The sequence below is a fragment of the Plectrocnemia conspersa genome, unplaced genomic scaffold (genome assembly GCF_051122295.1).
Source record: "Plectrocnemia conspersa isolate PC_06_02 unplaced genomic scaffold, ASM5112229v1 ptg000001l, whole genome shotgun sequence".
Lineage (NCBI taxonomy): Eukaryota > Metazoa > Arthropoda > Insecta > Trichoptera > Polycentropodidae > Plectrocnemia > Plectrocnemia conspersa.
In genome coordinates this window covers 26,315,794-26,330,111 of record NW_028277165.1, presented here as the reverse complement: position 1 = coordinate 26,330,111, position 14,318 = coordinate 26,315,794, and the positions used below count along the sequence as shown (strand labels likewise).

At 43.0% G+C, this 14,318-nt stretch overlaps 1 protein-coding gene across 16 annotated transcripts in view; it reads right to left on the bottom strand.

Annotated features, from left to right (window-relative positions):
• Doa (CDC like kinase darkener of apricot) overlaps positions 1–14,318 on the bottom strand; it is a 48,658-nt gene that overhangs the window by 3,199 nt on the left and 31,141 nt on the right. For 7 of the 16 annotated variants that reach the window (XM_088206040.1, XM_088206065.1, XM_088206048.1 and 4 more), the window contains 2 exons: positions 757–835; positions 132–198 (listed from right to left, as the gene is read on the bottom strand). In XM_088206040.1, coding sequence (XP_088062166.1) covers positions 132–198; positions 757–835 — 146 coding nt within the window. Of the gene's footprint in view, positions 1–131; positions 199–756; positions 836–1,332; positions 2,824–4,183; positions 9,133–12,475; positions 14,201–14,318 lie in introns of those variants that run through there. The other 9 variants (XM_088206004.1, XM_088206018.1, XM_088206012.1 and 6 more) reach the window with 5 other exon arrangements.

The following is a 14,318-nucleotide window of genomic DNA, read 5'->3' as shown; positions in this document are numbered from 1 at the left end:
CGCAACGACAATATATCACACGAGTATAATCGATACCTATAACTTTCACAGAACCTACAAGTAAAAAACTGCTTACGCATTAATTTATGCATTATACGAAGTTAAAACGAATAAAAGAAAGTGACACTTACGTTTCCAAATCTTTTACTTCCACAACTTTTCCAAAAGTACCCTCTCCGAGAGTGCTCAAGATTTTATCTGAAAGAGAACAACCAAAACACGTTATTGGTAGAACGGCATGGAGTGGCGGTGAACAAAATCGTAATAATAGAATCGCACATTCGTACACAACGATTATGATAAAATTATAAAATTTACGATTAAAATCATGCTACAATAGTATGTGCGATTCTATTATAAGCATAACGAATTAAGATTAAAATGTATTTACAACATAGTGAAACATCGAACGTCTATATTGGAAACTAATCGAATTCGGCTCGACTTTTTCAATGGCAGATGATTGTTAATCGAACATCTAAAACGAATGCGTTCAATCCTGTGGCAATTTAGAAAATTTAAACGTACAATGATGTATAAGTTAAAAAAAAAAGTATATTTATATGAAAAACGACAGTAATTAAAAAAAAAAATTAAGAAATTGTCAGGATTGTATACGCGCAGTATGCAATTGGAAAGAATAGCTAAGTATGAACCGAGAGCGAAGAAGCCTCGACCGCGCGACGTCGACGTCGTGTTACACGTTCTTATTGATTATTTATATAATAATTATCTCATTTTGTTGAAAGCACGAACATCTGTCTCCCATAATATATCCAGGCCAGTAGACTAGATGTCCGTCCGCATCGTCCATGACCACACGCGCCCGAGAGCTCTGTAGCGGCGAGGCGAGGATGCGTCGTCGGGCGTCATCGAGGAGCGGAAGCCACAGCGGGACCGTCGGCGAGGCGCAGGTGGAACGGCACGCACGTGGTGATGTCAGGCCAGGCAGGGCGCGTGAGAGCGGTCATCGAGTCACCGTCACGTCACAAAACGAGGTCGAGGGAGAAACCCGACAATCAGACAAGGGAACACATGCCCGTCAGAAATGGCTATACATTACTCTTTCATTTTTCTGGTGAACATAGTGAATCATCATACAAGTAAACATAGCGCGGACCGGAGGGGACCCGGCTAAGGGTCGAATCCCCGGCGGTCGAACGACCGGACCCGATCTCGAACGTCGCTCTCCCGTCGACGGGAAAAGCAAGGGCGGCGCGCGAAGCTTCCGATTTAAAGAAACGCATTATAATAAATAAGAGTGTTCATTCGAATGTATGTGTGTGTAATTCGATAAAACGATATAACGGAGCTCTGTGAGGAAAGACTTACGGGTGGCGTGGACGCGTTTACGTGCTTCGGACGGGGGCGAGGTTTAACGGGACTCGCGATCGGTGCCGGAACCGGAGCCGACGGGGGAGGAGGAGCGGGCTCGCTTCGGCCGTACGCTTCGTCAAGAGCGGAGTACTTCATGATGAGACTTTGGATCTCCTTGCGACGCGTTTCTCTATCGGTGGCGGCCGAATCGACGACGACGACGGGCGTAGTCTCGTCGTCTTCGTCGTCGCCGCGATAGACTCGTCGCTGATGGCGGAGCGCCGGCCTCGGAGGTCCGAGAGCAGCGCAGGAGGCGCTCGTGAGCAAAGGCGCCGGCCTGCGCGCGGGCTCGTCCGCCTCCAGCTCGTACGCACATAGTTTCAACGCGTTCTGACGATCGCGGGTTTCGCTCCTGACGATATCGTTCGTTCGATTTGGCTTAGCCCTGCTTTTGTAGACGCTGTCTCGGTCTTTGCCGCGAAAGCGGTCGTCGACGTCGAGCTTTTTCTCCTTATCGGAGCGGCGAAGCGCGGTCACCTCGCCGTCGACGGCCAACCTTCGAGGGGTCTTATCGCGGGGCGTCTTCTCGCAAGCGGAAGAGTGCGCCTTGTCGCCGAAAACGGCGGCGGTGAAACTCTTCACGACCCCCTTCGCGGTCGGAGTCGCCTCATTTTCTCTCTCGCGCCGCTCCTTCTTTCTGTGGGCCACTTTATCCAACACTGCCGAGTACTTGTCCTCGAGCCTGCTCCTGGTCGCGCCTAGGGCGGAGGCGATCAGAGCGTTTCTGTTGTGATCGACCTCGCGAAGGGAACCTCTGACCGACCTGTCGGCGGACGGAGAGCCAACGACGGCGGGAAGTCGATTGCGGAGGATGGACGCGGGCACCCTCGCCTCGTCGAATTTAGGAGTAACGTCGTTCTCTCGGCGACTCCCGGATATCCTCCCGCTGCCGTAAGACAAGATCGGAACCTTATCGCGGCATTTGGGTTTGGAGCCGACGTAGGTCGCCTCCCGCTCGTCGAATATCTGATTGTCTTCATACTTTCTGGCCACGTGAAGAACCGAGTTCTTGCCGAATAGATTGAAGTCGTCGTAACGAGGTTTGGTCGAACGCGAAGCGAACGAAAGGACCGAGTTCGCGTTGATGTCGACCTTCTCGGAGGGACCTCTCCTCGTGAGTTTGTTGAGCAGGTTGGAGTAGCCGTCGGAGAGCAGTTGCGTGACGCTGGCGGTGGACGCGCGCACATATCTGTTCCTCCTCGCGGCCGCTCCTTCGGCGCCCCTGGCGCTCGTCGAAGTTCCCGAAGCCATGCCGCGCGAGCCTTCGCCGGCCGCGCTTCGGGCTCATTCGTCGAAATCGACGAAGATTATCTTCGAGGAAGTTTTCCGCCGAGAGTCGGCGGCGTCCGACGAGCCGGGCTTCGGTGCCAAATATCGCGGGGCTAAAAATAAGCCGAGCCGGGGAGAGCGGCCGCTCGCTCTCCCGACACCGTCTACCTATTGACTGACCGAACGGCGGATCTCCTCCGGGCCGTCGTCGTTTTTACCGTAGGACATGTACGCTGGGATTCGGCGATGCCAAGTGGATATTATTAAAATAACGCCAAAGAGTCTGAAAGTGAGACTTTTCTCGCATTATCGTTTACGACGCTGCATAAAGCTAAAAAGTACCGATAGGGGCAAAACTGCACGCACCACTCGATCGCGTAACGAACGTTAAAGTAGTGTTTTTCAAAATGGATTAAGAGATATTTTTCATTAACATAAATAGGTATGTAAAAGCATGAAAGTCGCACGCGCGAAGCGTTGCGCCAGTGACGTCATTTCAGCTTTTTTCAGAGAGGGTGGGGGGGACGGTAAAAGTTGGCCAGTCAGTGGACGTTTTTTAATATTTCGATTTCAATAAGATTAAATAGTATTTCATTAAATGACATGCATTTTTCGGGGCAAATTCAATGGGGCTCCGTTTAGAATCCACGTCAAAATCAATACAATCGTGCCGTCGCAGTGAAAACGTTCAGTTTAAGAATTTTTATAACAATATTACGACTTAATCGAATGACGCATATCTAAACCAACAGCGGTTATCCAGCGTATATTATATGACTTTTTATAATTAAAGTATGACTTCCAAAAAGTACATCTAAGCCGAATTTTTACCAATAGGAAAGCGCGAAAAGCAATTATCCTGCCGCAGAAGTAAAACATCTACGGCAATAGTAATAAGATTGTGCCGTCGCAGTGGGAACGCTCGTTACCGAGCGTTTTAAACATTTTTTTAAGTTTTTGCGACCCCTGGCGTAGTACACGTGCATTGAAAAGTCGGAAAAGAATATCTAGCTGAGTACCCAAAGTAAAATATAGTGGCGGAAGCGTTATGATCTGGGGTTGCATGACAGCAACAGGTGTAGGAAACCTGTACAATGCGAGGGTAGTATGAATAGTGACATTTATATTTTAATGTTCGAATCTGTTGAAAAGGTTTTCCGATTTGATGAAAATATTTTCGAGATAGATTCGAGACTGTTTTTCTTTGGGGGATAACCCGAGAATTTCTGGCTTAGAATCAGGGACATCATTTCAGTTTTTTCTAATGTAGTCTCCCCCTCTTAAAACCAACCCCAATTTAGAATTAAAACGCAAAAAAAATGTTCACAATGCGCACGTAGATCGGGAAAAATATCGCACGCGCCCACTCTAAACGATGACATTGGCTACGACGAAGTCGAGAAATAAACGAACTCGAGTCTGCGAGTTTATTTTGAGCGCGAACTCCGTTCCGCAAAGCGGCAATAAATTTTTCATGAAATCGCAAATCTTTGTTTACGCTCGATCGAAAATAACTAATTCGACAGTTTCGGCGTACCTGTCCCAGAGTCCCAATGGTCGTTCCGTCGGCGGCGAACAGCGCGTCGGCCAGGGAGGTCAGCAACTTTAGCAGGTCTTTCCATCTGTAGCCTCTGTCTTCCAAGAAATTGGACAACCGATCGAAAGGCGACGTCTGATCCGACGATCGCTCGCACCCGAAAGAATCTTCGAAGAACGCGATGAGCATTTTTGTCAGAGAGGGAAAGAAGCGCTCGTAAGCGCCCCAACGAACGGCGAACATATCCATAGAAGTGCACTAATCGACTGCGAAGCGGAGTGCGCGTCGCCCCTTCGGCGGTCGCGCGGTTACTGCCTCGTATGGAAAACTGACGGTGTAACGAGATTAATCGACGACGCAGCGTTTATCGGTTCGTAGCGCGAACGGTCGATTGCAGCTCGCGCGGCGGCCGCCGATAAGGACGCGAATGGTCAGACTGAAATTGACAGACGAGCCAGTACTCTTTTGGGAAGATTCGTCATCCCGAATCGCAATTGTTAATGCGCGTCGTATTCCTCTCGGTCTTCCGAAAACTGACCCGGTAACGTGTATCCTAAACGCGCGAGGTTATCGACGATCGACCCGCATTTACTCAAATCGAGATAACCTGCGGAGCGAAGGCGAAACGAGTAGGAAGCGAGACATAGGATGCGTATCGCGTGATATTCATCGATAGACATAATAGCTCGCATCGCGGAAGTGCAAGGGGTTAAGAGGTCGCCGTTCGATCGGATCGCAAATGTCACGCAGCGCCAAGCGACTTATCGATTGATCGCATTTAGGAGATAAGAGCGAAGCGTCTGGCGATCTATTTCGATAAAAAAACAGATAGGACGTAAACATTACGGCGATTCGGCGCGAGGTCGAAAAAACTATTCACGCACTCCGCGCAAGCTCGCCGAAATTATAAAGCTTCCGTCGTTGCAAAGTGTGCCAAAAGGTGAGACGCAAACAAAATACCGAACGGACGAGAGAAGACGTCCACTAGATAGGCGTTAAAAATAAACGATCCGCTTTTCGCCAATCTTTCGGAATTGCGGCGCTACGACCCTAGGACCGCATTTTAACGACGACGCAGTCTCGTAGTCGGGCGTTTGTTCGGTCGGAGAAGGTCGGCGATGGCGATTATGGTGCACGGCGGCATGCACCGTGCCCGTGCGTTGTATCGCGTAACTATCTCGCAGTGACCTTTCGCCGGTGCGATTTCCTTAGCGGTCGGCTTCCTATAATGGAACTTGAAAAATAAATAAAACGAGATCTCGGGTCGCGTAAATATTTACGTCGGCGGAAAGCCAGTGGCATCTGTCGGCGTCGCGGCGAAGCGACTTCGACGCTCGAGTCAGCTGACCGCGATCGCAAAATTAGACACATGTCAGGGGCGCGGTGCCGCGATTCGGATAATGGAAACCAAAATATGATGACAACTACAAAACCGGATGCGTGTTTACTTATCTACGTACGCAATGTGGCGTTTCGTAACATGAATTAAATCGCGAAAAGCCCCATTGGATACGTCATTGTAAAACCAGATTTTAACTGACATAAAACACGGTAAAATAATATATAGCTTTTTAATTATTAACCCTTTGGATTCTCCTGTGTTTTAAAAAAAATCTTCTTTTTCATATATTCATCGGTTCTTACTATACATTATTATAATTAAATTCAGTCAAAAACTATTTTATACCAATGTCATACTAACAGGGTAACAAGTTGATGAATTTTACTTTTTAATTTACTTTTTCGAGCATGATGACGTAAACAGCGATCTTTATTAGCATTTATTTCATATAATGACGAACGATATATTGTTGTTTAGCATCCAAAGGGTTAAAAAAATACTATATATACTATATTTGCGTTAACACAGTCAGTTCGAGAGCTATCCATTTCATCATTATTCATAATTGAGAAAAATATGGCAAATTTGGGTTTACGCCCCCCTACTAATAGCTATAAAGCACACGATACGGATATACGGTCGATATACTTATCATTACTCCAATTGATTGATAAATATAAAAAATATAGTAATGATTTTAATTTCTATAAATTTGTCTAAAATATAAACAGGAGGTAAATTTTTTTTTTATATTATATTGAAGATACTCTTGTAATGCTTCAAACATTTTACAAGGATGATGCTTTGAGTAAAGTTCGAGTCTACGACTGGTGTTCGTGGTTTAAAAGGGAGCGAAATGACGATCGTAGACCAACCTCGTTCCGGACGCTACACAACTTCAAGGACTGACGACAACGTTGAAAAAATCAATTGATTAACTGTCTGATATGTCTGGAATTTCATGGAGTTCAATTCAGAGAATTTTGAAAGAGTTGTAGCCAAATTTGTTCCTCTTCTCTTCACTGAGGATCAAAGGGAGCGTCGTCTTCATACATGTCACATGTTGAAAAATCAGTTGGAAGAGAACCCAGATTTTTTTTCAATATTATTACTGGTGACGGAACATAGTGTTATTTGCACTAAGCAACGATCAAGCCAGTGGAAGACGGCTCACTCTCCTCGTCCGAAAAACGCACGTCAGGTGAAATCAAACATCAAGATAATGCTCATTTGTTTTTTATGCCAGAGGTGCATGCAGAATTTGTTCTTCCAGACCAAACAGTTAACCAACACTTTTATATGGAGTTATTGAAAAGGTTGAGAGAGAGCACCAGGCAGAAAAGGGCGGATCTTTGGCGCAAAAGGGATTGGTTCTTCCATCATTACAACGCACCACAGCTCACACCGCGTTGCTTGTGAGGTAGTTTTTGAGCAAAAACGGAATGACACCGATTATTCACTCGCCCATTTCACTTGAACTGGCCCCCAGTGACTTCTTTTTATTCCGTAGACTCAAAAGGGACATGAAAGGAAAACGTTTTGGAACTGTGGAAGAGGTAAAACAAAAATCGATATAAGGGGTTAAAATACATCCCATTACGTGAGTTCCAGAACTGTTCATTTAACAATGGAAAAAATGTTTGGACAAGTGCATATTGGTCAATGGAGAGTACTATGAAGGTGATCAAAACTTGGTGTAAAGATATTGAAAATTTCGTTATTTTTGGGTAGCCCCATATATATGTTACACCGAATCGGAAAAATTGCTAATTGCGTGAAATGGGCAAAAATATGCTTAATTCATGAAAAGTGCAAGCCCGTTGCTTTATTCATGAATTAGGCAAATTATTTGCCGAATGCGTAAATTGTGCAGGAATAGTTTTGCTTATTTCGTAGATTAATCCTTAGCGGCGCGGTGGCGAAAATTGGAAACAGCAGTAATTCTTTGAAAAATATTAAATTTTAATATATCTACAAATGTTTTTCAGCAAACCTCAAGAGATATCGTTAGATAACGGTATTAATAAACCGTTCAGGGAAATCAATTTTAAAATATATTAAACAACTGTGATATAAGGTTCAAAAAGTTGATGACGGCTGTCCGTCATCTGCGCCCGGGGCTTGTTCGCCATGACGGCTGGAGCCGTCAAACGCGGCGGAAGGGTTAGCAAAGTAGATAGTAGCGCTACGGTGGTGTTTTTCGTATCTATACCAAATGTCATTTGATTTTAAAAAAATAATAAATCATTAACTACACTGCTTTAGAATGACAAAAATCTAGAACTATAAATGACGACGCACAAATTTTATCAACAGGTATTTTCACGATTTATATAGTGGGTGAAGGGTTGATTTTTAATCTCTTATGGTGTAACAGATGTGATAGCAGGGCTCTAGTGGGTTTTTCGTTACTAGATCAAAGTCATTTGATTATATAAAAAATAAATCAATCTATAAATATGACGATACACAAATTTGATTAAGAACGTTAGTTTGAACCCTTCCATAAACATGACGTTTCGTCAACAATGACACCTGACTTAGTTCCAAAAAACGCTACCGGAGGGCTACTATCATACATTCGGCATATAATTCACGAAAACCGCAACGGGCCTGCACTTTTCATGAATTACGAATTTTTTTGCTCATTTCACCGATTCGGTGTAACATATACATAATTAAGTTGTTAAAAAAATCATTTATTATACGGCTCATTTTGATATTCAATTGTTGTTGTATATTTGATAATTTATTAATTAAGGTATTGTATTCAAATGTTTCCCTAGTCAAGAAGTGCAATTAAATATTAGATTTAAATACAATTACTTTGCAATTAAGTGTGTTTGGACGTGTCAAGTCGGAATTTGATATCGTTCGTGCATCATTGGAAGGATTCAATATGCTGATGAAGGAGCGACGTTCTGCGGCACTCATCGCTGTAAACAATATTGTTTATTAAGTTGTTTGGTTTGAGGAGTCTGGATGAGACGTTCCCTGAGTTACCAAAAACGACAGTAGTCGTGTCATGGAAGCAGAGGCTCAACTTCGCAAGGTTGCATCGAACCCAGCACCAGCATCGAAATAAATTGGCAACTGGATCAGTTGAGACGTCAGCTACCGGTCCTAAGTTGACTCCTCCACCAGCTCGTCGCTCAGGACACAGACATTATTCGTGAGTCAGGGGTGTCAAACTCACGGCCAAACATCCACTTATTCTATTTACATCCTCGTACATTGACGACCAGTGTAGAGGAACACGTAAAATAATCTGTACTGGCGTGCACAGATATTTCAATTGAGGGGATTATGCATCGTTTTTTAAAACATTGAATGAAGGTTTCGACGAACCATTGGGCTTTCGATACAATGGAGCGCTGAAACATATCCCTTTACTATGTTATTATCAAAATGTAAGGGGTCTCAACATGAAAACGGTGGAGTATTTTTCTGCCGTCTTAGCGAACCAGTGAATGATGTTGAGATTTTCGATGACCGATATCTGATGTTCAGAAGAGACTGGGGTAACAGAGTACGTGAAGTGAGTAGTGTCTTTTTTCACACTTAAATGTCCTACAGTAAAAATATAATCATTTCAGGCAATTTTAATATTCCCATATATGCGTACGGAGATTGACTTCGTCTGTTCATTTTTTAATTTGTCAGATAGTAATTGTGTCAATAATGTTCATAACAATAAACTTGATTTACTTTTAACGTACATGTATGCTAATTGCGAAGACGATCGCAATACACATTAGGTTCAAACAGCTAAATTCACGTCCATTTATGAATGAAAAAGTACATAAGAAGATGGTAGTTTAGAGTCGTAGATTTTGGGCACCTCGGCGGTTTGCTGTCTCTTAAGAATTGGACACGATTGTATCAAACAATTGACGTTGGTTCTGCACTCGATGTTTTTTATGAAATAATTTATGGTATTTTTGATGAATATTTTTCTAGAAGATATTAAAAAACTAACAGAATTAATCCAATGTGGTTCTTAGAAAGAAATATGTCATACATAAAATCTGGAAACGAACGCGAAACTCTCATCTACGAAGAATTTCGTACTTTGAGATCGCGCGCAAAGTTCATGATTTGCGATTGAAATCTGATCTATATTACCGTTGATTTTAGAACCAGGAAAATTCTGGAAATTCGGAAACTCAAAACGGACGGCCATTCCTTGCTGCTGTCGATGAGTTGAAACAATATCAATTATGAAGGTTCTGAAGAAATTTCGACGGGTTTGTTAAATATCTTAAAACCATGTCGCTGGATTCGGAATTTACTTCTAATTACGATAAACCCAGAGTTCATGACCATCTTTATTGATATGAACTACGGATTTAGCAAGTCCATTTTTTTATTCAGGACCAGATTTTATCTCAGACTATATTCTGAAAGGATGCAAGCCTGGTATTTTAACCCTCTTCGGTCTATATTAAATTTAATTTTAAGACCCCCATGTTTTCCAGAGTTGTGGTAATGTTCTAAGGTCACACTGATTCATAAAAAAGATGACAAGTCTCGCATTGATAATTATAGGCCAGTAGCGTTGCTTTCAGCACCTGCAGAATTTGTAATTATATAATATAAATACATTTTTAATCATTGCAGGTGTATGCTTCTCAAGCAGCAATATGGTTTCCATCAATCTCGATTCACTATCACTAAGCATATGGGTTTTTCTAACTTTGTTTTGAGATAATTGGACGTTATATACACAGATTCTGAAAAGGCGTTCGATAAAGTTAAACACGATTTACTTGTGATTTTTAAAAATCTAATTTAAGGTTTTCTGAAGGTATCATAATTACTTAACCAATAGATACTAGTTCGTCAAGTATAAAAACTCATTTTCAGAACGATATTTTATGTTTTTGGCCATCGTGACGCATTAGGTTAACCTGTCAGGTCACTATTTTTATATACTTTTTTATAAATTAATAAACATGAACAACGGTATATCATTGTTTAGTATCCAAATGCTTAAAATTCTTTATCTAATAAAAGTTATAAATTAATACAGGATGGAGCAAAAATAAAATCTTGAAGCTTACATTTTTTATTTTGACGCAATGAATCGATACAGTGATTGAAACCATTATTATTATTAAGAAAATAAAGCGTCGCAATTAATCAGTTGAACAATTTTCCAACGCTCCCTAACAGGGAAGGGAATAAGTGTCATCATATTTACAAAATCCAGTTTAGTGCAATAACTACGTAAACCCAATCGGTATTCATTAGTAAAAATAATTATAATACGAACTAACTAAATGTATACTTCAATATTAGTGGAAAGATATTTATGTTAGTCTGTACATATACATATGTTACGCCGAATCGGTAAAATAGATTATTGCGTGAAACGGGCAAAAATTTGCTTCATTCGTGAATTATCTGCTGAATGCATGAATTGTGCATTGTTTTGCTTATTTCGTGCATTGAGCAAAGTAGATAAAAGCGCGACGGTTGTGTTTTTCGTAACTAGAGCAAATGTCATTTGATAATATAAAAATAAATCAATCTATATATATGATGATACACAAATTTTATTAAGAGCGTTAGTTTGAACCCTTCAATAAACGTGACATTTCGTCAACAATGACATTTAGCTTAGTTTCAAAAAACGCTACCGGAGCGTTACTAACGCATACATGCAATTCGGCACATAATTTGCTTACTTCACGAGTAACGCAACGGGCTTGCACTTTTCATGAATTACGCAAAAATTTGCCCATTTCACGCAATAATCGATTTCATCGATTCGGTGTAACATATACCTAAATAGGTTGATTGCACGTTCCTGGAGAAAAATCTTATTTTGATATTTAATTGTTGTATATTTGATAATTTATTAATTAGAAATGAATATCCCGTATATAGATTTTTGAATTGAAACACATATCAACTACCCGTTACATTAAATTTATGATTTGTCAATAGTCGCATATGATTGGTTCGTTATGAACATAACGTATCAGAGGTATTAACATTTATTAGCGTGCCATAAATTAAAAAGATAAACACTTCATGCCAAGAAATATGTGGCGGATTTTTTCATTCATTTCTTAAAACGTTATAATTATGAGTTCATATATATTTTAAAGAAATACCGCAATTTTATTACGAACAGGTTATTTAAACTAGGGAATTACCTAAATTTAAATACATTGCGTTAAATTATGATTTATATTTTTCAGGATATACTAATATAGGCTTTTTTCCGGCTACTAATAGGTTTTCCCTTAAAGACGAGATTTAAAGTTCACCAACAATGACGTACGTAATTTGCTTGCCAAACACCAGTGGCGATTTTGTATTTTCTTACATTGTTATAAATTTCGAGGACGCTTTTAATTTTCAAACATTGCGTCACGTCATAAAGAGTACTCTGGTACATTGAGTCATTGGGTATTTACCTAAAACCCCACATTTGTCTTACGGTCGATGCTGCTAATATCAGCGACCTGGACGATTCGATCGCCGTGCACTACGCGAAGACAGAAATAGCAAAGTTTTAAGGTCACGATATTGCTCTACCGCGTATCTTTCAACGAAAGAATTCGACGTCAAAATTACTAGCGGATTAGACGCCGATTGTCCAGTCCAACTCTAGCTTATCGCTAACGAATTGATTATGAACTTCGACTACGATCGCTATAAACGAGCGTTCATCTTTCCGATTGCGAGTCCCGTCCCGTCCTTAGCCGTACAAAATTGCATCCGAGAGATCCGAGATCCTAAGATCGAAACGAGATTAGACATCGGGCTCGCCTTCGAACCGATCGGGCAATCGCACGTGCCAACCGACCGATGTCCGCGAAGGGCGACTGTTCCTCGATTTTCGAATTGCGAAATTCGCGTTCCACGCGATGGCTTGCATCGAAATTATATATTATTAAATATTAAAAAAAAACTTATTAAATGTTCTTCGTTCAAACCTCTTCTTCCTCGTCGTCTTCCTCTTCGTCGTCGTCGTCCGGCGTCGGAGACCGAGTGGTTCCGGACGAAGTGTCGGGGGCGCATTCTTCGACGTCTAGCGTATTTCCTTCAGGATCTAAAACTCTTATTTGGTGAGGTGCGGTCTCGGAAGAAATCGCGGCAGAGCTACTGCAAGGAAACCAGCTCCACGGTTTGTTTCCTGACGTTTCAGAGTCGCAATCGTCGTGGACGATCGCTCTGCTGAATTCGTCGTCCGTCGGTTCGGGCGACTTGGTCGCGTCGTACGATTCTCCGGTGGAAGATTCTCGATTATGTCCGAACAGCGGTATGTTCAACGAGCTCTGATCGAAGTCGATCGAAAAGCTTGAGGGTACGCTCAGTTCGGGGTGATTCGAAGATTCGCTGGTCGCGCTTCTTGGCAAAACGTCATCCTCGATGAAGTCGATTATGTCTTTCAGTTTGTTTCCTGAGGTTTCAGAGTCGCAGTCGCCACGAAAGAGCGCTCCGCTAGATTCGTCGTCCTTGATTTTATTATCGGACAATTGAGAGTAGCTATCGTCGTGGATATGCGCTCTGCCGGATTCGTCGTCTTCGACGAAGTCGATGATGTCTTTTAGTTCGTCGACAGTGGAAGTCGCCCTAGAATCGTCATATTTGACATCTTCGATTCGAAAATGCGACGCTTCGGATTTATCGAGATAAGGAGATAAGCTTTGCGAGTGTTCGTTCTCCTGAGTGGCGTCGAAATATTGCGCGGCAAAGGGAGGCACTCCCTCCAATATAACATAAGGGTAGTCTTCAACGTTAGCTGCGTAGTCTTCGTATGAATCGTTCGAAGACGTTCCATCGAGAGTTTGCGGAACTACGAGCGAGTTTTCTAAAGGCGTTGGATTTTCGTAATAATACTGCAAAGGTATCGATGCATCGAGTGCGACGTCGTACGGCGGAATGTACGCGTTTTCCGCGGCGACGTAACCGTCGGAAAACGCGATTCGACCGATCGGTTCGCCGTTGTCTCCGTAGGCTAGGGAACAGTCGTAGAATGGATTGTTTAGAACTAAAGGCGCGGAAAACCATGTAGAGTTTTTGCTATCCTCGCAATCGCAATACTGCGGCGAGATTTGTTCACTGGGGTCAATTTCTTTCGGATGATCGTCGTTCTGCATTAAATACGACGTAGCACCGCAGTAAAACAACTGTTCCGGCAGTAAACTGACGGGATAGACCACATCCTGGGGTGCGTTGTAGGGATTTGTGCGAATCGTCGAAGGATCGAACGGATCGGCGTCGTGACGCAGCACGCCACTCGATGCTACGGGAACGTCTTCAGGTTTTTCCGCTATCGGCGGCACTCGCAAATCTTCCTCCGCGCGGTCGTTGTTGTTGCCGTCGCTCTTGAGCGAGAGGTCCCGCATCTGGGGTACCAGCACGTGCTCCGAGAACTGCGGAGGCTCAATGGCGAACAGGATGTTTTTGGGCGGATTCCGACGCGCGGGAAAAGCGCCGGGCATTTCCGACTCGGACATTTTCATGGAAAATTCCGTTCCGGCGCTTTTCGGTAGAGTCGATCGCTCAATGGACGGTGTAATCGAAGCGGGAGACTATCCGAAGCGTCATCTCGGCGTTGACATGTCACCGAGGGAAAACTGACGAAAACTCGCGCGCCGAGATCGAAAAAGCGGCGGCGAGGAGACGCTCGCGCCGGGCGAAGACGGCCGCGCACTGATGAAAATAGTTCACCGACCGAAATAGATCCCTGTTCCAATGCAAAAAGTTTCTCTCCATCTGTGTTTTGAGTGCAGAAATAGGAACTCGACAATTCGCCAAAATATGTAACGTCGA